Raw genomic sequence first — 25,101 nt, forward strand, 5'->3', positions numbered from 1 at the left:
AAGGGTTCATCGTTTGACTCGAAGGTCAGAGCCCGACTCAAGCTCAGCTAGCCAATTATGACCAGCTCCCGACCCAAGCTCAGCTAGCAATTATAATCTGTATAAGGGTTCATCCTTTGACCCAAAGGTCTGGAGCCCAATCCAAACTCAGCTAGCCAACCGTGCTTTTACCCAACCCAAGTCTGTATCCCAAGCAAACTAGTCCAACCCGAACAAGGTTAGGACTGCAGTTGGACCTAGGAATTGAAGTTTGGCCCACAAGCCCACCCGCCCGATAAAAATAAGAAAATAATTAAAACAAGTGAAAAAAAACATGAAAGTAGGTTGAATTGCAACCTGTTAGACTTAGCCTGTGGCTTGACTACTCTGCTTGCTTATTGCTTTAGTGGGAGTTGCTGTCGATATTTGAAAAGCTTAGCTTTGTTGAAAACATGAAAGTAGGTTGAATTTCAACCCGTTAGGCTTAGTTTGTGGGCCAATCTATTAGCCCATCTCAACCAAGTCCATTAGACAGGGACCGATTGGCCCAGCCCCATCAAAAAATCTGTCAGAATTAGCCCATGAGCGGTTGGGCTCCATCGTTCACTTCACACACCAGCTCGACTCGATGCCAACCCTTACATACATATCTACAATCTATTGCTTTTTGCTGGTGCATATGTTATTACACTTTGGTACATGTGATGTTGATCACAGTTACATCTCAAAGAAAGAAAAAGAAAGATAACAAAAAAAATCACAAGTACATAAAATTACATAATATAAACGGAGTTTTTTTTATAGAAAATTATTTTTTTTTAATGGATTGAATGGATGAGGTAATTAGCCTCCATAATATTAAACAAAATGACAAAGCTTCTTGGAACTACTGTTTTCACTGCAGAGTAACTAAAATTTGAAGATAGCAGCACCACTTGACGGCTTGGAAGCAAAAACATAAAGACCAAGATCACTCCCATCGATCACCCCTTTCTCCATTCTTGATTTATAGAATTGCTTCTGAGAAACACATGGAACCCCGTTAATACCTTTTGCTGAAAACTAGTTTGAACGGAATCTGGAGCAGAAGATTGGAGTTTTTTTTTGGGTGAATAAGAGAAGATTGGAGTTGGTAAAACAGAAACTAACCTTTAAGTTGAGGATGAATTCTGATACGATAGACTCTTTCACCAAAGCGACAGCACAACCGCCCCATCCAGCTCCCGTAAGCCTTGCTCCCAGAGCACCATTATCGCGACAAACCTTTACAAGTTCTTCCAATTCTGGGCAGCTACAAGAACAATAGAAACAAATAAGATATACAGGTCAAACTTGTTTAATTAATTTGGTTTAGCTTTCAAAACCTCTTTTTTAAAATACTTTTTTGGCAAAAGGAAACACCACACTAGTTTGAAAACGAAGAGTTCTTTTATAAAAAAAAAAATCATAAAATAGATTTGAAAACTAAAAACAAACAGAGATATTTGAAGGATGTAAAAGGCGGTCCTCAAGCGGTGTCTGAAGAATCAAACCAGAGGATTCCAATCAAGAGTAACGTAGGCACACACTGTCATGTTGACATATCATTTTCTCATTGCATAACAACACAATAATGAAGTAAGAGTTTTCCAGCATAGGTTATTTCATTATCTTTGGTTTTCGCTGTCAAACTAGAAAACTTGTATAGGTTGTGCTTATATCCCGGGGCAAAATGTGAGGGGAGAAAAGGGAAAACAGAGACAATTATAAAGAGCCTCGTTACGCTACAAATGTAAAGGCAATCTTGTGTGAGGAATTTACTTGTTCAGCAACATATGTTATACACATCATACACTGCTTATTATTGTAGCATAACCAGATCTCTCATATCTGAGGGTATATCACATTCAAATTCTCCCTTGTCACTATTGTGGGAGACCCTAAGTGTCATTTAGTGCAGACAAATTTGGAAAGCTGGAACAGTACCTGCACTCATAGAGAACGCTGCAGCTATAATGACTTTCATTCATAAGGTCACCAAGCTTCTTTAACATGTCCTCTTCACTGCAATAACAACTTCTTGGAAGTTAGATCAAGGAAACTAGAAAATGGTAACTATCTTCACTTGGTTCATTAACCACAGTAATGGCAGGTTCATAAAGCATTGGGGTTTGATTTGTACAAAATAAAAAGTTGCATGTCGAACCAGACAGAAGTGACCTAACATTTTAAGTTCCACTATTTCGGCTGTTGAGGAAATACATTCAAATATATCTTAGGATGGATAACCCAATTGGAACACACACAAAAAAAAAAAAAAAAAAAAAAACTAATATGGGGGTGCTGGGAGAGGTGGACTCAAATTATTAGTATTACTTGTACAAAGTACCATTGTACCTTTTTTATTATTACGCATCAAATAGGGTTACATAAACAAATACGTTAAAAGGAAGTTTCAACCACATTCAACTCAAGTCTGCAATTTTTTTAGGAGTGTGTGTGTCGGGATGACGACAAAGTATGGAGTGAGAGGGTGTGGGCAAACTGGAGAGGAAGGAAATGGTGAGGACCACACGTGAAAGAGGAGGAGAAGAAGCTAGTGGTGCTATGATGGTGGAAAGAGAGAGATGAGTTCTCAGTTTGAAGAGAGGAAGAGGGCTTGAAATTTTCTGTCACTTCCCCAGGAAAATTCTGGAGCAGAGAAAGAGGGGGGGGGGGGGGGGGGAGGAATTGTTCGGTCACAAAGATAGGGGAAATAACTGCAGTTAGCCACTCTGACATGGGAGTTCAGTTTTATTTCAAAATTTTCATGGGAAGTCGGTGTAATTATCCCAATTTTTTATTAGTTAGACCTCTTTAGGCTACTCAACAAGCCTCCCATTTTTATCAAAGAATGAGTGCTTAATAAACAAGTATTAGGATACATCATGAGCTTTCAAAGCAACAAAGCAAGTGCCAGGGCTTATCTGAAAGCTTGGTAAGGATTAATCTGATGTTGAAAATCTACTGCAAATCATAAGCATAGATAGCATAAATGAAATAATAGCTTGTGGTACTGATTCAACTGAATATGTAACTCACCTTAAGTTTGATGAAACAGTGTCCTTGAAAGCATGTACACGCTTGGCTTCAGAATACACGTGAGAAGCTCTCTGAAAATCAAATGTTAAACCAAGTTTAGTAGTACACTGACATTTAAAAGGAAGAAATGGTATGGGCAAAAGTTTTATATCAACCAGAACGCCAACAAGCCATTGGTAAGTTTGATGCTTACAAGGTATTAACACACAAAATTACATATGACTGGAAACTATTTGCAGGTAATTTCTGCAGATATAAACCCGGATGCATTACGATAGAGAGCCAGACCTAGGTAATTATTTCTAAATCCCTACTCAAATTCGTGATCTCCAAACACAACCTAAAAGAAACACAAATCAATATAACCAAAACTTCATCCCAAAAATACATCAAGAAAAATGCAGGTAATGCACATATGGAAGAAAACTTTCCATAAATGGCTCCTTCTACCCACCACATTTAATCCAGGATTTGAAGGAAGAAAAATTAGCAAACATTCACCCTTATGAATCCAGATGAAATTTTAATAATAATTCATAACTAACAAAAACAGAGATGGTGGATAACAGCATTCTGTGTTCACAAATTCAGATCATAACTCAATCATGATGTTGGAAAAAAAGCTAGTGTAAAACAAAGTTACCTGGAATAACTTATATTGTCTGGCCACTTTTAGCACATCCAAAGAAGTTGGAGAATCGGCAAAGATTGATTGCAGGTTTTCCTCAGTGATTTTCTCAATATTTTCAGCTCTATATGGTTCTTCACTCAAAAGTTCCTGTGGCAATGACACAAGCTACTATAACCTAATACATACAGGTGGATAAAAATGTTTATGTTTACTTGGAAAGAACAATAAGTTACACAAATCCATAATCTAATGAGCCTCTAATGGTGTTATACAGGTACACACAAAATCCATGATCACAACCACCTCTAATGGTGTTGCACAAAGTAGAGGCATCATTAAAAACAAAAACAAATGATTAAAACAGCCTTGCTGCAGAAAATAAATAAATAGATACCTTCACAGCAACAACTGGATCAGAAGATCCACGACTGCTAGCAAATGATACACAAGACCCTTCAACATCAGAAAGAGTTTTCAGTTTGGATATTGCCTCTTGAGGTTTCATTCCGAGCTTTATACCGAGAACAATCTGCAGAAGCCTCCAATATCACGAGTACAATACATGTTTCACAGCAAAAAGCTAAAAGCATTTGGAAGTCTAGAAACTATTGCATTGGAGGACAATTTAGATAATAGACCTTGTATTCGCAATGGCTATTGAATCCATAGACTAATGCTTTAGGTCATTTTGATAGAAAATGCAATATAAAGTTTTTTTTTTTTTTTGATAAATAACAAACAACCAAATTGAAATATAAAGTAAAATATACACCAACTATCAAAAAATAAAATGAAACAAAATAAAACTTACAGCAGCTAAACGGCATTCAACAACCCGATTATTGTAATTTGTAGCAGCAGTGACTGCTTTCTGGGATTCGGCCAATGAATGTGCTATTACAAAAGAACCACCAGCAGGAAGTTGCACATCAGTTGCACGAATGGGATTGAAATCAATCAGCTCCGCAAACCCAGATTGAGCCATGACAGAGATAGCCTGCAAGGTGAATCAAATTATGGACTGATAGGTTATGGCCAATCTGACCCAAACAAAAATAATATGAATATGTTTGATAGTCATTAAAATAAACTGATCTGAGACAAGGACCTGACTAAAATCCTACCTAGACTTGTCAATGACAAAAGTAACACTAGCCACCAACTTAACAAAGGACTTCTTCCTTAGAATGTATTGAAAATTAGCAAGTTGCAATAAACAAGAGAAATATGTTTTGTAAGAGTTGGAGTATGTTTGGATGATGTCAAACTATTGAGAGTAAAGCCCTGAAGATTCAGGAAAACTATAATAAAATTCAAGAGCATGTAATGGAGGTTATGTAACCTGGTCCATGCCACCAGATTGTGTCCCAATATGCCGTTCACATTCACATGTAAGCTGTGCAATTTCTTTCTGTAAAATAAACAATGACATTAGAATCAGTAAAAAAATAAAATAAAAAAGTTTTCACAATATGGACATTTTACTGTCAATTAGTCTTCATCTACCAGGCTGTAGAATGGAAGTGTCTCAGTGGTACAGAGCAAATGTGGAAGTACAAAATGCACAATGTAGCATTAAGTAACTTTATAAAGACGGAGATCCTAATGTCAACACCAGATACTCTAAATGCTCTCACAAACAAGCATTCACGTTCTCAAAAAAACCAGCACCAATTTATTTAACCAATAATGCATAGTTATTCTTCAAAGACCCTGAATGCTTTTATTTAACATGTCCAGTACAATTAAACAATAAACAGACAGATAATAAATATCTTGAGCAAGGAACAGATTTTCAATAAATAGATGATTTTATGAGTTCAATGTATTAATGAACATTGCAAGTCCTTCATATAAAAAAAATGCAAAATCATACCAAAGAACGAAACAAAAATTTTCATGGATTGAAGTTTGAGCAACAGACATGGTGTAGAACGTTACTGCTTTTCTTTTTTTTGAGCATCAACAAGGGAATTTTATTAATAAAAAGGCATGAAACAAAAAGAGAACAAGGAGTCCTCGAACAATGAAAAGAAAACAAAGCAAAAACAACAAAACAAACTGAAAAACAGAGGAAACAAACTGTAGAACGTTACAGCTCAGTCTATATGAAATTCTGAGGCATCTATTACAAAAACAGAGGAAACAGAAAATAGTTCCTCTACAGCTATGGAGAAATGGTTGGAATACCTTTGGAAAGTTCACGTCAAAGGCAGCCATTATAGCAATTGTAGAAGAGCAAACAAATGCTGCAGAGCTAGATAATCCAGACCCTAGATGAAAAGTAGGCAACTCAGATTTGTTACATTCTATAAAACAACTGCCGGTTCATAAAGTATTAGTACAATGGTTAAGTGATTTTTTTTATCAAACAGCCTTCATAAGGACTTAGCATGAAAATCCAGAGAAATTATACCGGTAGGAACTGTTCCATCAATCATGACATCAAGTCCAACTGGTTCACCAACATCCAAACCTTTTGATTTCACATACTCGTAGAAACCCTTATACCTGCAGATCACACACCATATCAGATCTCCAATAGTGGATATTAAGCAATTCCAAGAGAACAAAAATAATCAACCAACAAACTAGGTGCTTATTATAATATGCAGTTCAAAAGCAACACATAGGGTCTAACTTCATTTAGTACTCAAAAGCTAATAATTTTAAATCCAATTTGTTGTCTATATAGTGGGCCGATATCTCTCCTCTATAGCCAACAGCAAGTTTTGAGAACTCACCCACAGATGAAATAATGACCCCATCTATGATTTTTCAGATCAATATCCTGCAAAAAGAAAAGGGTAAAGCATGTTTACATGACATAGGGTTCCTTTGCTAATGAAACAAGGCCATTATGACAAGAAAATTAACAGCATTACAAAAAATTTGATCAAAATAGATCCTTGACATAGTGGAGTATGTTCAACAATCAAATTCAGTTTGATGAATGGATGGACGGCAAATCAAGGACCATAGACAGGAATTCAACTACTTATTTGAAGAACAAGAGTATGAGTAACTAAAAACTTAAAAAATAAAAACTTCAAGCGTACAAAGTAATTGGTTTCATAAGAGAAGGTAAGTCATGCTATAAGGATAACATCATGAAATACGGGTACACCTCTGCTGCTATTTTTATTCCTTTTTATTTTATTGAGAGAGAGACAGAGAGGTGCATACAAGCAAACATTGATGTTCTTTCTGAGATCCACAACCAAAATCCTCAATTCTCAGATTTGGTAAACTAAATAGATTTCAGAAATAAAAAGTGATGTATTCAAATGATCAATTCCATTCTCATCGCTTAATTGAAAAGAGAGAGTAGGGGGGGAAGCATTCAAATGAGATGGTCTGACTCCTTTGCCCACAATTCACAGCTTTCAACGAACCCATCAATAGATTGCAACAAATCAATCGAATATATTAAGAGCAATTCTTCAATAGAGATTACATATTAAGGACATACAATAAGTTTTTATAGGTTGTATTTAGCCTGTCTAATCATCATCTGTGTTGCAGATTTATTGCCGGCTCTTGGTTCTAACATGAAGAAACATTGGGTATAGCAATTTAACACTGTTCTTTACTTCTTCTCCATCTGTAGTCATTCGCTCTGACCTGTGTTCTTCTATATCCTGTAGTTTACATGGATCAAGCCAAGTATCACAACTTTTTGTTCCCATAACTCTTCCTCCTCATCCTGGCTTGGCCAGAAATATAGTAGTCTCACAACAACTTTGAAAATCCAAGTCCCATATTGTCTTGAAATATTTAACCAAAAACACAACCTTAAACTTTCTCAGTTTCGTGACAAAGGACAGCTGATGTCATGGAAATCGGACTGGGTTGTTTGGGAAGAATGTTTTTTAGCCAAAAACTATGTCAAATCATTCTCTTTACTTTTTTGCACATCCAAAAAGTCACTATATAAGCCAATTCTCAAATGAGACATCAAACACACCATCTCAATCAAATAACAATCCAAATGTGTTCAACCAGTCAAAGTACCATACCCACCATTGTATCAACTAAACCAATCCAACAAACTTAAAGATCACACATTTATAGTAATATCAGCCCAAATATCTAAAAAAATCACCATGCAACATGTTAGAATATAATATGTAAAGTGTTTAATAATTATGTTTTCTTCTTTCGGTGTGTGTTAATTAGTATCCTATGTGTATCACCTTTCCTCTCTATAAATGAGAGTGTTGTAAATCATATCAATAATAATATTCATCAATACAATTTATTCTCTCCTTCTGTCTCTATCAATTTATCTTACATGGTATCAGAGCTATAAGATTTAGGCCTATATTTCTTTCTCGCCGGCGGGCAGTCGGCCGGCAATCTTGCCTTCGCTGCCCGCTGGTGTTTTCTACACATACTCACTTGACGATCTGCGTTGATTCATGATCAGACAATCCAATTTTGTTGCGGCCCAGTTTCTCTCTCTACATCCCACTCTCACTCCTCTCCAGCCATGACTGCCTGATAAAACCATGCATTCAAACTTGGCTCTCGCTCTCTCTCGGCAGTTTGATTGAAAAAAAAAAAAAAAAAAAAAAAAAAAAAAGAAGATACACACACACTTCAACTCTTTTTCTCTTTTTCTCGGTGCATGGCAAGAGAAGGAATATAGAACATGTTTTTGGGGTAAGAAATCAACAAACCCATCTCTGGCTCTCTTGATCCTACCCACCAACTTAGCCACTTCTCTCACCACCACCTGTCCAACCCAAATGCTGATTGATATCCATTCTTTTCTCCACCGCTGCTGCGCCGGCGACAAACACTCACACCACCACATGTTTTTGGGGTTCTCTGATTTTGGCCCCTCTTCTCCCTCGGTCTCCACACCTCATTAGACAATTGTCTCATCATCACTCTTCTCATCCTGAGCGTGTGCTCGCGACCAACCAGCTCGCGCGCCTTACGTCCGTCACCTGCAACCTTACCACTGCTTCCAGTTGTGACGGACCAATGCCGACCATGTCGCCTATGCAACGCGGCGTCGGTCTACCCAGCAGTTTTGCCGATTTGAGGCCTGCCTTCTATTTCCACCGCCAACCTCGGCATTTGCTCATTCTGGCGCCTCTCGTGTTGTTCTGCTCTCCATCCCCTTGTCTTCATTCGATTGGCTTCATCTTCTCTATAGCCCCAGATCTATGAATGAACTATTTATATATATATATATATATATATATACGTGGGTGTTTTTTTGATTTTCACTCAACTAATTCAAATCCTTTCACTGTTGATTTTTGGACTTCAAGATCTAGTCTTCAATGGCTGATTCATCTTTATTTTAAGCTCCACAGGCTGTTAAAGCTCCAAAGCACTCTCTTCCGTCTCCAATGGACACCCTGGCCTTCCATCATTTTCTTCCACCAAACACCCACCTTTATTTTAATATTTCCAACCATTTATTTTAATCTTCCCCTTCCTCGCTGGAAACCTCATTCCCCATTGATTTTATATTTTATTTTATTTTATCCCATTTCCCCACATTATTTCCTTTTTCACCTCCACATGATTATTATTTTCAAAAAAAAAAAAAAAAAAACAAAAAAACAAAAACAAAACAAAAACAAAAAAAAAAAACCAACAGAAGCTCAGTTGGTGAGTCCCTTTTCACTCACATGTTTCCCACTCTCTCCTCTTTGATTTCAAATACATTATTATTATTTACTTATTTATTTTTCTTTATTTATTTACTTTTCCATTCCATGATCCACCATCCGCCAACTTTTGTCCCCCTCTTTTCCTTTCTTTTTATTTTAATATTGCCCACCCACTCTTCTTTTATTTAAACACAAACCCACTCTTATCTTTTTTTTTATTCCATTCTCCCAACACACCCAGCCTCCTCTGATTTTTACTTTCTTTATTATATATATATATATGTTTATATATTATCTTACCATACCAGGCCTCAGACATCACCTCTGATTTTTCATATCTTTATTTTATTTCCTTCTACACACAAACCAAAACAACCACAAAAAAAAAAAAAAAAAAAAAAAAAGCACAAAACAAAACACAAATTCCACACCACCTCACTGATTTTTCTGCTCCAACAACCTTGTACCATTCTTGCCATCCAGCTTGCACAACACCCTTGTTTTATTCCTATCTGTTTTGCTCCACTTTATCAATCCCTTTGTTTCAACCTCAAATAGGTTTCTATCTTCACACCTATTTGAGTTTGAGGGGGGGTTATACATATATCATGGTGAGCATGGTTACACACCATGCGAACCACCCAAGCCACCCCATGGCGCACTCCCTAAGTCGCCCCCTTGGTGCACCACCACAATCTTCTACATCGGTCCGGCATGACCCCGTAAACTGTCCCGACATTGATTCCGGTCAGCTTCTACATCGGTCCGGCATGACCCCGTAAACTGTCCCGACATTGATTCCGGTCAGCTTCTACAACAGTCCAGCATGACCTCGTAAATTGTCCATACATTATCTGTTATAACGGTCTGACACGACCATACAGTGTCTCCTATCCTATTTTATTTTCCTGTTTTGTTACTCTCTCCAAACTCAAGTTGGTTGGTTCCTATCCTCCTTGAGTTTGAGGGGAGCTGTTAGAATATAATATGTAAAGTGTTTAATAATTATGTTTTCTTCTTTCGGTGTGTGTTAATTAGTATCCTATGTGTATCACCTTTCCTCTCTATAAATGAGAGTGTTGTAAATCATATCAATAATAATATTCATCAATACAATTTATTCTCTCCTTCTCTCTCTATCAATTTATCTTACACAACAAAAATAAGCAATTAATCAAGCGAACGGGTACACACACATCATATATACAGGCTTATTATAGTTTGTACCTGGTTTGGATCAGCAGGATAAGTACAGAGAGGATACTTATCGCTAACATTGGCAATCAAAAGACGCTTTTCGGGCTCCCCAGCATCGCGCTTTCGGATTGCGACGATCGTGTCTTGCCGAATCGCCATCGGAAGCACCGAGTACCCTTCATAATCAATGTGTTCCCCAATCAAATTCACTCGCCCTGAAACAATCAATTCAAATCAAACTCATACATGTAAACATGCTTATATGTGTGTGTGTGTGTGTGTGAGAGAGAGAGAGAGAGAGAGAGAGGAGAGGGAGGGGGAGGGAGAGAAGGGGACCTGGAGATCGGGCGAAGATATGGGGAGAGTGTCCGAAGACTTGGATGAACTTGGATTTCAAGTTTTCGAATCGAAGCAGAGCTTCTTGGAGCTGAGATTCGACTCCGTAGACTGGTTCGAGTGTTTCGTAGATTGGGATTGGAAGATCTTCGTGTCTCGCCATTTTCGACACGCTTTTGTTTGCTTTGACTTGACTTGACTTGACTTGTGATTGAATCAGTGAAGAACAAGAACGAGAACGAGAACGAGAACGAGAACACAGAGTAGTCTCTCTGTTGTCTCTGTCTCTATCTATCTGAAACCGAAGCACGTTTTACAATTTGTGGATATGCTGAAGGAAAAATGCTGAAGGCATATTTGTTTTGGGCAGACTGATTTGGTTGGATTAGTATTCCTATCATTGATAGTATTAGGATTATGAATTGTTTTGAATTATGTATTTTATTTTATGTTTGAATTGAGGTGGGATTACAATGATAAATTAATAAAATATTATTTAATTTGATATTTGTTTAAGAAAATTAAAATAGATAGGACATAATCGAATATGGAATATTTAAGTCAAGTTTAACAAGTTGAAAAAAAGTCAAAAGATTAAAAAGTTATCACTATTTACTAAAAGTCAAAAATTATAATTGAACAATCAATCTTAATTTTTCCCTACACATTAATTTATATAATTTTTTAATACATATTTTTTCATAAAAAGTCAAAAAATTAACTTAAACAACCATATTTTTTTCCTCAACTAATCTAAAAAGTCGAAAAGTACACTTATTTAGGACATATCAAACAACCCCTTAATATATAGATCATAATATTTTTATTATGGTCATTTGATAAGTTACTTCAGACTTTAATTTGGTCCGTCAATATTTCACTCTTATGTTGGATTAAATAGTTCATCATATATGGGATACTATATTCGCATATATTGTTAGTCCGTACTTTAATTTTTTAACCAAACATCATATTAATAATTTTATTGGATTCAATCCCAAACATATGTCCATCCAAACAAACATAGCAACAATGCTAGAGGCCAAACCTTCTATCAAAATTTGTATCAAATGCCTTTCACATCATGTGAAATATTTATAGTAAAATTTTTGGGATATGTTTGGATAGATTTTCAAACTATAATTTTATCTTTACATTTCAATGTCGTGTTAAGAAAACTCTGCATAAAATTTTGTGTTGAATAAGATTTGTTTTTTAAAAATTTGGCTTAATCGGTTGGTCAATCGGAACAGTGCAATTTTTAAATTTGTTTATTTATTTTTTGGGCAATTAACACCTTTTTTTAAATATATTTTTAATAAAACAATATTTTCGAAATTTTTTTAAAAAAAATTATAAGCTTTTAATAGATTTTTGAGTTGTAAGTTTATTTATGAGTTGTAAGTTTTTGTATTAGATATCATATGTCACATAAAAAATTCTTCACTCAATTCAAAACTCTTTTCAAACTCATAAACAAATAAATTTTTTACACTCAAATCATAATTTCAAAACACATAAAATCAAAATACACCTCTATTTCCAAATCATATTTTCAAAACTCTTCCCACCGCTACCTTAGAATCTCTAGCATTTTTGTTAAGCCAATTGCACTCCTCCATCACTAATTATTATCTTATCCGGTGAACTTTGAAATCACACTCTTCAATTATCAAAACTGCTCCATTTTTACCGCTCTAAAATACTTTATTATTATTATTTATTGAAAGGTTTAATAACATCTTCAATTGTTCACTAAATTTGAGATTAATCTAATATGATACACTTTAACAGTAAATTCAAGCAGGGAATATATTATTTTAGTAATTTTTTAAATTTTTTTGTTAAAATGTGAGGTAAATAAATTAGTATGTTTTGAAATTTTTTTTACAAAAAATATGTATAAAGGGTAGAGAGAAAATAAAATTTTTAACTTTTTGGTATATATTGTTAGTTTTTTAATTTTTTAAATAACTTTTTTACTTTTAAACTAAAACAGTGAGTTGCTAAAGAAGGCCTAACGTTTTTTGATAAACTACCAATAGATCCTAATAGTTGAACTTAATTCCCATTAAATCCTATTGAAAATGAGTCTTGGTAAAATTATTGCTAAAAATAATTTTTTTGTGACAAATTTTTATACAAGTCGGAGTGTGCAGCGGATATACCGATCCGCCAAAACCGACCGAACCAAACCGATCCACCGCATTTTAGACGAATGTGTGATGACGAGCGGACGGTTGCGGATTGATTTTCTCCAATCCACCAATTTAGCGGACGGATGGCGGATTTGAAATTCCTTTGGCCGCAACCGAACTGCCAAACCGCGAACACCCCTAATAATTTATAAGACTTTGTATTTTCAATTTGTTTAAATATTTTTATTTGTGTTTTCAATTGAAAAAGAGTTTAAATATTCCGTTGAAAAAAAAAATTCAACTTGAACATATTTTTTGAATTGAAAAAAATAAACGTATTATTTATCTATATTTTTTTATTTTTAAATCTAACTCTAAAAATAATAAATAGAAAATATGATATATGCTGGTTGATTTTGTTTTCAAAAACATATATAGATGTAACAATACAGAGACATACAATCTCTACTACGGCTTTGTTCATGGTTTTGATAGTTTGAATTGTTTTATGTTTTAAGAATTACAGATTGATTGTAATACTTTATGTGGATAAATCATGTTGTGATTGTAATATATGGATGAGACATGCAGTGATTGTGATATTCTAAAGTTTCAAACTTTCTTTCTTTGAATGAGGCATACAGTGATTGTAATACTTTTTTAAGTTATTGATTGTAATTTTTTTTTTTTTTTTTTTTGAGGAAGTGCATAAGTTGAATTATGCTGAAAATTTATAAAATTTTAAACTGCCAAACCGATTCGCATCCATCCGCCAATCCGCTCAATTCACATCCGCCGAATTGGCGGACGGATGCGGATAGATTTTCTCCAATCCGCCAATCTAGCGGACGGATGGCGGATTGGAGGTTCCATGGCCGCAACTGACCCGCGCCCACCCCTGTAAGTCGCTAAAAATTGACAAGTAGTGACTTTTTTTGTCATGATTTTTATAAATTGTAACTAAAACTTACAATTAGTGACTTTTTTATGACAAAATTTTCTCATATAATCTATTAGACAATAAATTCACTTATTAAGACCTATACGTAAGTATCCCTAAGTTTTTTTTTATCAAATCTAACCAGTCATCCTGTAACAGCCCTGATCTGTAATTAGCTACTAATCCGTATTTAACGATGCTAATGAGAGAATTAAAATAACTTATGTGTTTATTTTGTGTTTTCCATGATTTTGGCTTTCTATCTGTTACTTATAGAAATATCTGTTTGGGATTCCATTTTAATATGTAAATTGAAAGCCTTATCAGCGGCCGAATCTGAAATCGATTAATGTTTTATGCTAATTAGAATTTATGTGATTTTATGGTATGTTCAATTGAAATTTGATTTGGTATAATTAAATTAGATTAAAAAGTTGTCTTACATCAATTTGAGTTATTTACCAAATTGTCATTAGTTGACAATGCTAGGCCATCTATTAGCCTTGATTTATCTATGCTTGGCATCACTCTTCATTCATCTTCCTAGAGACAAAACTGACTAGAAAGAGAGAGAGAGAGAGAGAGAGAGAGAGTTAGGAGAAAATTGGTTTCAACTAGGAATTTTTGCTTGATCTTGGAAGAATTGAAGAGAGGATTGCATAATTGAGCGAATGGGTTTAAATGTTGAATTGAGTAGTAAATCATGCATGCATATACATTTTCTCACAAATTGAGCATGAACTCCAAGAATTCTCTCTTGCATGTTTGAAATTCATCTTCATTTGGGGAAATCATCAAGTTTCAAGTTGTTTTGTGGTGTTTGATCATGTTTTGAGAAGTTTGATACAAGAAAAATTCATGCATGTTGTGTTCATGAACATTCATTATGTTTTAAGTTGAAATTGTGAATTTTTAACAAACTCTTGGGCCATGATTTTATGCAATGATCCTAAATTCTTCATGTTTTACAAGTTTACTATGTTATCTCAAGTTTTGGGGCCTAAGAGATGTGTTTTGAAGGTTAGAATTCGAGTTTTGAGCTTGAAGGTGCAATCTGGAAATTCCAGAATTTGCATCTACACTCGAGTGTGGGAGTTCACGCTCGAGCGACCACTCTGAGTGCGTGCACTCCGCTCGAGCGACCAAAAGTCCGCTTGAGCGTGAATTGCAAGCTCCTAGAAGTTTCATGTCTTTTACAGATCGCTCGAGCGAAGGAATGTGCGCTCGAGCGACCCTTCACATTTTGCATGTCCGCTCGAGCAAGGAAAGCTACACTCGAGCGTATACTTTATTTTCAGAAAATATACCAAGTGTTCCAAGGCATGTTTTGGCATTCTCATTGCATCTTAGGCATTCCTAAGCCTTAATTAAGCCATAGTAATGAGGTTATGGATTAGAAATACAAGAATGTACTAAGTTCCGAGACTGCAAGTGTGTGTGTGTGTGTGTGTTAGGCATTGTGATAAGAAAGAATAAGAACCAATGTAATAAAAACTAAGCCTTAATGGCCTCTTGAATGTGTAATGATAAGGCATGCTTGTGTTATGTATTTTGTGACTGTAGGTCAAGATTCGAATGTTGATTGACCATTACTGGAACCGCTGTGAGTAACATTTCTGTAAAGATATGTTGATATGAATTATGTTCCAAATGAAATGTGATAAGCTATGATTTCTAAAATGATATCTGTTTACGTGAACGAGCATCCCAAGTTTGAAATCTATTATGGCATTCATAGATAGTCCCAAGTCATGGGGGACAGCGTGAAAATGCAAGTCCATGACATACAAGTAATTGCGAGATCTTGTTAGCCACTTCATTGTGGTGATATGTGTTTAATCGGTATCCGTAACCGATTACTCTAGTCGGAAGACGTTCTGTGATGTGCTCTATGGAATGTACCATTATTATGTTCTGATATGAAAATGATTATGCTCTGGTCTGTTTTCTGCTTATGATATATTCAAATTTCGTTTACTAACCCCTTTACCTTAATGTTATTCATTGGGCTTTAGCTCGTTGTGTATATATATATATGTATAAGTGAGCATTCTGGAGCCCGAGCCTGAAGGCTTTTGTCTGGATCTATGTTCTGTTGTCAGCCAACCATTGTGCCTCACGTGGAGGTTCCCGAAGTGTCCTATGTTCAAGTTCTGTTGGTTCTGTGTATATGTATGACTTGATTTAATTCTGCTGGCTGGACTTAAGATACTATAATGTGTATGGGTATAATGTATGAATGACTGTTGCATATGTATATAAAGTTTTTAAATATTCTGTATCATATAAGTCAACACAGCTCATTGGACAACTATATTTATGTATTTGCTTCCGCTAGCCCCCTTAATTATGTTAATCTGTTCAGAGGCCTTCGGTAGTCCAAGGATTACTAGTCGGTTACGATGCTAAACCTATAGGGACGGGTTTGGGTCGTGACAGAGTGGTATCAAAGCACGAGTTATACCACACACACGTGTCCATATGAGCTATATGATGTATTAGAAATGAAATAAGGACATTGCATTACCATGTTTAAGTGTATGAACTATTATGAACACATCCTTATGGAAAGTGAATTGAAATGAAACCTTTGTGCATGATCAAAGAAGTTAAGTGGAATAACATGTAATGTTAATTTCAATACCGAATGTGGAATCTATGTGAACATGAATATATAAAAGTAAGGAATCATGTGACTGTATTGGAATTGAAATGAAAGTATAAACGCGTCTAATATGAAATGAAATGTGAGAACAGTGAGAATTTTCCTTATATTAATAAGCACCATGTTTGTGTGTAGCCAATGGAAAGGACAAGGAATATAGACGAATCTGAATCTTCTGACGGTAGAATTAACTGGTTAGAAAGAATGGTTGAAGCCTTAACCGAAAATCTGAAACAACAGCAACAAGGGCAAATACATGTACCTGAACCAGCTAGTTATGATATGCTAACACTGACACAGAAATACAATAAGATGAAACCACCGAAATTTTGAGAAGGTATTGAACCGTTGAAAGCTGAGGCTTGGGTCTTAGAAACTGAGAAAATATTTGAGGTATTTCCGTGTACTGAGGCACATAAGGTTTTGTTAGCAACATTCACACTTAAAGAAGAAGCTAGGAGATGGTGGATGTCAGTACGAAATGATAATGAAGGTGTGACGTATGAGAGGTTTAAAGAAATTTTCTTCGAAAAATACTTTCCCCAATGCATCCGGGATAAGAAGGTATCCGAATTTGAACAACTAAAACAAGGCAAAATGACTGTGGCTGAATATGAAACAAAATTTACCGAGTTAACCCGATATGCACTCCACATGATAGACACTGACTACAAAAAGGCTAGAAAATTTGAAGGTGGGCTTGACTTAGATGTGTTGATTGAGTTAGCGTCTTAAAATTGCCAAAATACGTGGATGTTCTTGATAGGGCCTTAATGTCCGAGGCAAACATAGCAGCCTTGAAAATATCAAAATCAACATCATCAACTGAATCAGAAAGAGCGAAACAAAAGAAACAGAAAGTCGAAATGACTAGTAATTCAGTGACCTCTGCGAATGAAAAATCTAGGGCAATAACTGTGAACAAAGAAAGCCGGGGAAGTAATGTGAACAATGGTATACCTATTTGTAAAGAATGTGGGAAACAACATTGGGGCATTTGTCGCCGCTTATCAGGGGCTTGTTTTAGATGTGGTCAGAAAGGGCACATGGCCAAATCTTGCTCACAAACTCATCCGAACAACACCTAGAGGCAAGGAAGGGTTTACACTCTAGTTCTAGAAAATGCTCGGAACACTGAAACAACTGACGCAGGTATTACCTTAATTATGTGCAATTGTTTATATGGGAATTTGTGTAGAAAGTGTACATTCCTTAACCTGATATAGATTGTAGATATGTTGATTGGACCAATTGAATTATTAGAATTATGAATCCCTAGTCATTGACTGCCTCGAAAACTTGCTAATTTTATGTGAGATACCCGAAGCCCTATAACAAATTACCTGAGCTTTGGGAATTGTTGAGACTTATGGACAACGAGAACTAGCTGGGTTAAATCCTTGTACCGTATTGCAAAATTTAATATGAACCGTTAGGTATGACGTTTGAACTATGCTAGAACTATTGAACATGGGAACACATCATGATTGACTATAGTTTGGGAAATCTGTATGACCGTGACTTGAACTGAACCGTTATTTATTGACTGACATCATAGAATGATTAGACCCATGAACTCGGATTATATACGTGAACCGTCGTGTGTGGAACTTCTGGTATTGAGAACCTATGTCAGTTTGGAAGAACGAACTTTTGGTTATGAATTGTGAACGAATGCCTAAATGATAATTGATTTTGGACTCGTACCTGTCTGTATGTTCCATGCTTGTAATACTATTAGAATTGATGTGATTGAACCATGGTTAATGAACACTTAGAGACTTACTGGTTGATATGAACTATCGTGACTGACTTGTTGAACTATGCTCGAACTGTTAAATATGGAGACACACTATTATTGACTGGATATAGAACATGTTTGGACTTACATATGCCTATACATTTGAGGGGAATGTTAATTAATTGATCGACACACTCTTTGTGTCCGCTGCATTTGTATCTAGACTGAGTAGACTTATGACTTGTTGCCTTAACTATTGTATCTGGGGAAACTGTTTTGTGTTCATCTATATATAGACCTCGTGAATCTATATTGAGAAGGTTATTAGACTCTGGACATGTATATATATGACTGTACCTTTGCTCAGAATGATCGATATGTTATTTGTTTTGATAACTTGATCGTTGGGATTATGACTCTGGGATTGTGTGATTAAGTAAAGACCCTGAGCGATAAACTCTAAATTGTGAACTACGATTGTTGCAACTTGACAAAACTGTTTGACTCGACTAGTGAGCCTATACTTTAGCGACTGTACGACCGATTTGAAACTTCTGTATAGCGATCTGCTATTGTGTACCACCGAGAAACTTCACGTGATACATCGTTATGTACCTTATGCTTACATGAAAAACTCATTTGGGAAATTGTTATACTGACTGTAATGCTTACCTCTCGATATGAACAACTGTATGCCTGTGCACCTACATATAAACTTACTTGGAGAATGTAACATTGTATATGACTTGAACTCTTCAACATGAACTATTGTGATACATAACTCTGATGTGACTTGAGAACCGAGGAACCTAGAACAACTGTAGAACTACTGACTATGCACCTAAGCGAATGGAATATGAACTATAGAATTAATATACCTCATTTGGAAATAATAAGGCTAGAACCTTTACTTGATCTAATGTGATAGAACTATGGTTTGATGAGACTTTTGTTTACCTGAGAGAACTTTTGTTTGATAACTCACGCTTGAACTTTGACTTGATATGACTGGGTAGAACTTGCATCTGCTATGACCTGGTTGAACTTTCATTGATTTGATCTGAGGAGACCCTTATTGAGAGCTATTATCTGATTGATTAGATTATGGGGGATTGTGAATTGCTTATAATTGAATAACAGGGTTGTGTTGCTAAAGGAATTAACCGAATGAGAATTAGAATCAATGTTGAACCCTTAGGAAGAATGTGAGCCGTCAACGACAGACTATGTGATTACGAATAGCTTCTTACCATATGTCTATAACCGATTGGGAAAACACATAAATAAGATTATGAAATTTGGTAACTTGTGCTTGGGGAATATGAGAATACCGTATACATGACACGTGGTTAATTACTCCGGTATTACCGTTACTACCATGAACTTGTTTGACTAAGAGAATGATTGCTTTTGTGTAACTGTACTTCAAAACTGATGGAATTTATTGACAGCAGACTGGTTCGATTATAAACTCTGATTACTTTGGAGGATATGCAATCAGTATGACTGCTTCTATATTGACACATAGTATGATTGAATCTGTGAAAACTGGGGCTGATGAATAGTATATGAATGATAACTTCATAATGACCTGGATTGACTTTGATAAGATTACTGGATTGAAAACCAAATCGAACAAGGACCAGATGGATGACTCGAGAATGAGTAAATCTAGTCTCTGTGACTTAATAACGGGAAACAGTGTGAATCTATGACGTCCCATAAGTACTTGATATAAGTAATGAGAGTAATAACTTAATAAAGTTATGTCCAACTGTATTTATTTTTTGTGTGACAAAATAAGTTTTGTTTTCTGAAATGCTATGTGTTGCATGCTGAATGATTGTCCAATTTATGATATGTATTCGTGACATCCTTAGCATCATTTAATATGCGTCCCTTTATGGGTCATCAGGTCCCTTTTTGGGTCATCGGATTTGTTAGTGCTAATGTATGCACCACGTATGCTTAAGTAAAAATTGTGACATCTGTGTATGATCTAGACAAGAAAGTGAATGTGAACATGTATATGAATTTGTTTCTGATTAAAATATGAATGCGTATAAGACTCTATTTTGATACGAACCCTAATCTCTGTATATGATTTGTGATTCTATTTCTGTGCGAAGCTAAGGTCGAGATTGGGTATGAACATATTTATGAATATGGTTATACTTTTGTTTTGTAAAGAATTACAGTTATATTTTCGTTGAACATCATTTCTTTTGATATAAGATAACTTGAGTTTGGAGGACCAAACTTTTTAAGGTGGGGAGACTGTAACAACCCCGATCGGTAATTGGCTACAAATCTGTATTTAACGATGCTAATGAGAGAATTAAAATAACTTATGTGTTTATTTTGTGTTTTCCATGATTTTGGCTTTCTATCTGTTACTTATAGAAATATCTGTTTGGAATTCCACTTCAATATATAAATTGAAAGCCTTATCGGCGGCCGAATCTGAAATCAATTAATGTTTTATGCTAATTAGAATTTATGTAATTTTATAGTATGTTCAATTGAAATTTGATTTGGTATGATTAAATTAGATTAAAAAGTTGTATTACATCAATTTGAGTTATTTACCAAATTGCCATTAGTGGACAATGCTAGGCCATCTATTAGTCTTGATTTATCTATGCTCGGCATCACTCTTCATTCATCTTCCTAAAGACAAAACCGACTAGAGAGAGAGAGAGAGTTAGGAGAAAATTGGTTTTAACTAGGAATTCTTGCTTGAACTTGGAAGAATTGAAGAGATGATTGCATAATTGAGCTTCTAGACTTGAAATTGAGGACCCAAGGTAGGATATTTATCCTTTAGTTTATGAATTCAAGTCGGTTCTTGCATGGTTCATGGTAATTTAGAGTTTAAAGTCAAGAATGGGTTTAAATGTTGAATTGAGTAGTAAATCATGCATGCATGTACATTTTCTCACAAATTGAGCATGAACTCCAAGAATTCTCTCTTGCATGTTTGAAATTCATCTTCATTTGGGGAAATCATCAAGTTTCAAGTTGTTTTGTGGTGTTTGATCATGTTTTGAGAAGTTTGATACAAGAAAAATTCATGCATGTTGTGTTCATGAACATTCATTATGTTTTAAGTTGAAATTGTGAATTTTTAACAAACTCTTGGGCCATGATTTTATGAAATGATCCTAAATTCTTCATGTTTTACAAGTTTACTATGTTATCTCAAGTCTCGGGGCCCAAGAGATGTGTTTTGAAGGTTGGAATTCGAGTTTTGAGCTTGAAGGTGCAATCTGGAAATCTCAGAATTTGCATCTACGCTCGAGCGTGGGAATTCACGCTCAAGCGACCACTCTAAGTGCGTGCACTCCGCTCGAGCGACCAAAAGTCCGCTCGAGCGTGAATTGCAAGCTCCTAGAAGTTTCATGTCTTTTACAGATCGCTCGAGCGAAGGAATGTGCGCTCGAGCGACCCTTCACATTTTGCATGTCCGCTCGAGCGAGGAAAGCTATGCTCGAGCGTGGACCTTATTTTCAGAAAATTTACCAAGTATTCCAAGGCATGTTTTGGCATCCTCATTGCATCTTAGGCATTCCTAAGCCTTAATTAAGCCATAGCAGTGAGGTTATGGATTAGAAATACAAGAATGTACTAAGTTCCGAGACTGCAAATGTGTGTGTGTGTTAGGCATTGTGATAAGAAAGAATAAGAACCAATGTAATAAAAGCTAAGCCTTAATGGCCTCTTGAATGTGTAATGATAAGGCATGCTTGTGTTATGTATTTTGTGACTATAGATCAAGACTCGAGGGTTGATTGACCATTGCTGGAACCGCTGTGAGTAACATTTCTGTAAAGATATGTTGACATGAATTATGTTCCAAATGAAATGTGATAAGCTATGATTTCTGAAATGATATCTGTTTATGTGAACGAGCATCCCAAGTTTGAAATCTATTATGGCATCTATAGATAGTCCCAAGTCATGGGGGACGGCGTGAAAATGCGAGTCCATGACATACAAGTAATTACGAAATCTCGTTAGCCACTTCATTGTGGTGATATGTGTTTAATCGGTATCTGGAACCGATTACTCTAGTCGGAAGACGTTCTGTGATGTGTTCTATGGGATGTACCATTATTATGTTCTGATATGAAAATGATTATGCTCTGGTCTGTTTTCTGCTTATGATATATTCAGATTTCGTTCACTAACCCCTTTACCTTAATGTTATTCATTTGGCTTTAGCTCATTGTGTGTATATATATGTATAGGTGAGCATTCTGGAGCCCGAGCCTGAAGGCTTTTGTCTGGATTTGTGTTCTGTTGTCAGCCAACCATTATGCCTCACGTGGAGGTTACCGAAGTGTCCTGTGTTCAAGTTCTGTTGGTTCTGTGTACATGTATGACTTGATTTAATTCTGTTGGCTGGACTTAAGATACTATAATGTGTGTGGGTATAATGTATGAATGACTGTTGCATATGTATATAAAGTTTTTAAATATTCCGTATCATATAAGTCAGCACAGCTCATTGGATAACTATATTTATGTATTTGCTTCCGCTAGCCCCCTTAATTATGTTAATCTATTCAAAGGCTGTCGGTAGTTCAAGGATTAATGGCCCGTTACGATGCTAAACCTATAGGGGCGGGTTTGGGTCGTGACACATCCGGTGTAAAGTAATTTTTTATCAAATTCATCCCAAAATCAGTTGTTTGATAGGACATCTGGATGAATGTCCGGTTCAACGGTCACCTATAAATTTGATGAAAGAATAAAACTCCCTGATTTTATGAAAAAACAAATAACTCTCCTTCTATTTGATATTAGTTTGATGAAATAATTGGAGCTTGCATTTTTTTCAGTTTTTCATCAAATTTGAATATGATGAAAGTTGGAGATGGCCTAATACATAATTTTTAGAATTTGAATGGATAAGGTCAAATTCAAAGATAATTGAAGAGGTAAACTTGTTAGTATATTCTACTATTAGTATATATTAGTGCATGTGCTTGTAATGACGTTAGCTTTAGCTTTAATGCCTTAATAATGTTAGGTAATGATAGTGCTGCTTTCAGTTGCTTTAAGATAGTGCAGATAGTGCAGTTTATCATTTTGTCTGTAAACTTCTCCTATATAAGGAGCCCCTGAACCATTGTTATCAATTATAAATCAATCAATTGAATACATACAATTTATTCTCTCTGTATTTCTCTCTTTATACATTGAATTCTACATGGTATCAGAGCGGGTTTAGAACCTAGTATTTTCGCTTCACCGGCGGGCGGCAACCTCGCCTTGGCCGCTCGCGCGGACCTCAACCTATTCCGCTTGTTTTTCTACGCATACCTTCACTCTGCTACCACAAATTCCATAGCTGAACTATTCTCTGCCTTACAATGGCTCATTTAACTATCTGTAGCCAGGCCTCTATTATGAACTTAAGCTGTGATTCAGGCTGGCGCTGTTTACCACTTAGCTTCTCGAGATGCACAGTTTGCATCTGCTACAGTTTCATCATACACTCCATCTTGCTTTGCTGTCTCATAACGATTGCACGTATAGAAGCCACATGTTCTCTCACCATGATCTAACCATGGACCAAGGTAGAGCCAACAAAACTCAAATTTGCAAGGTGGCGTGCATGTGATATGCATACAACCATGGTTCAAGAGACTTTCAGACCGCTAGTGAAATGAAAGTTCTGTTCCACCAGGCCCATGCGTGTTGGACCTCCGCGGCGAGTCCGAAGACCCCATCTTCGAAAAAGCCGGCCGGACCTGGTTCATGACCGGTTCAATCTCTCCTAACATCTACGCTCTCGACCGCCTCACCACCCTCATCGTCGCCGACTGGAAAGGCATCACCGGCGAGATTCCGAAGTGCATCACTTCTCTCTCCAATCTCTGAATCCTCGACGAAGGTTCAAACCCACCTCGGGTCTCTTTCTCTCTTGGGGTTAGATAGGTGAGTGGTGTTCAGATTTGAGAATCTCTTGGCACTGGTCCATCGTTGTCTCGAGCTTACTGGGCGAGCCTACCATGGCAGCACCATCTGAACCCACCATGGCTGCTGAATCGGTGCCGTGGAGGAACCTACTATCTTATTTCCGTTCTTACAGTAGCCTCTAGCAAAGTAGAGGCAAGGCTTCCAACCAAATCCACAAGCAGAGTAGTGTAGGGCCACCACCACCAATCTCTCTAAAACCATATCACTTGTCTCTTTCTTTTTCTTTTCTTTAACCACATTATTCCTCCACTACTCACCCCCCCATGTGATCCACTATACAATAATATATCTTTTGCAGGGCACTACCCCCAACCTGCACTCTCTTTCCCTGAAATCCCATAATCATTTTATTTTATTTTATTTTAACCCCATCATCATATTTTATCATCGTCATTATGTCTCCACTACCCATATCAATTTCTATCCACCACCATTCTTTTCTTTATCACACCCATCTTTATATCTTTTATATGCAACTCCCACTAGCGCTTATGCTTTTTACGCTAATATATTATTATTATTATTATTAAAAAAAAACAGAAAAAAACAAAATTCCAAACACCATTGCTGGTTTTAACAAATCCGTACAGAACCACTCTTTCGTTTTTAATTTCACTTATATTCTTATTATTTCTTTCTTTATTTTTCTTTCAAATTATATGTAACCTTTTTTTCAAATCTCATTCATACCATATAGATTTGCACACCAAACCTTACTTTATTTTATTCATCTCAGGGATCTACCCCCGATCACAGTTCTCAATTCAAAAAAAAAAAAAAAAAAAAAAAAAAA

At 36.0% G+C, this 25,101-nt stretch overlaps 1 protein-coding gene across 2 annotated transcripts; it reads right to left on the reverse strand.

Annotated features, from left to right (window-relative positions):
• Positions 1 to 617: 617 nt before the first annotated feature.
• Positions 618 to 11,295, reverse strand: LOC114308382 (galactokinase). 2 transcript variants are annotated; one of them, XM_082877316.1, is made up of 13 exons: positions 10,837 to 11,295; positions 10,531 to 10,715; positions 6,415 to 6,461; positions 6,087 to 6,181; positions 5,861 to 5,943; positions 5,013 to 5,081; positions 4,482 to 4,667; positions 4,065 to 4,199; positions 3,683 to 3,817; positions 3,040 to 3,110; positions 1,945 to 2,022; positions 1,129 to 1,270; positions 618 to 999 (listed from the first exon to the last, which is right to left on the reverse strand). In XM_082877316.1, exons 1-13 carry the CDS (start codon positions 10,997 to 10,999, stop codon positions 889 to 891), a joined length of 1,500 nt encoding a protein of 499 aa, XP_082733442.1. In that variant the 5' UTR covers positions 11,000 to 11,295; the 3' UTR covers positions 618 to 888. The 2 variants fall into 2 exon arrangements, with proteins under 2 accessions (XP_082733442.1, XP_082733441.1); XM_082877315.1 differs by having other exon boundaries at positions 1,945 to 2,034; positions 10,837 to 11,274.
• Positions 11,296 to 25,101: the final 13,806 nt, after the last annotated feature.

This window comes from Camellia sinensis, chromosome 7 (genome assembly GCF_055761805.1).
Source record: "Camellia sinensis isolate YWXY chromosome 7, ASM5576180v1, whole genome shotgun sequence".
Taxonomy (NCBI): domain Eukaryota; kingdom Viridiplantae; phylum Streptophyta; class Magnoliopsida; order Ericales; family Theaceae; genus Camellia; species Camellia sinensis.

Bases quoted from the DNA above. Each gene is read 5' to 3' on its own strand.
- LOC114308382 (XM_082877315.1), bottom strand. From the start codon at position 10,999: ATGGCGAGACACGAAGATCTTCCAATCCCAATCTACGAAACACTCGAA. The intron at 3,818-4,064 runs GTATCTATTTAT...TCATTGCCACAG, and splicing joins ATCCAGTTGTTGCTGTGAAG to GAACTTTTGAGTGAAGAACC. The intron at 3,111-3,682 runs GTAACTTTGTTT...TTTGATTTTCAG, and splicing joins GACAATATAAGTTATTCCAG to AGAGCTTCTCACGTGTATTC.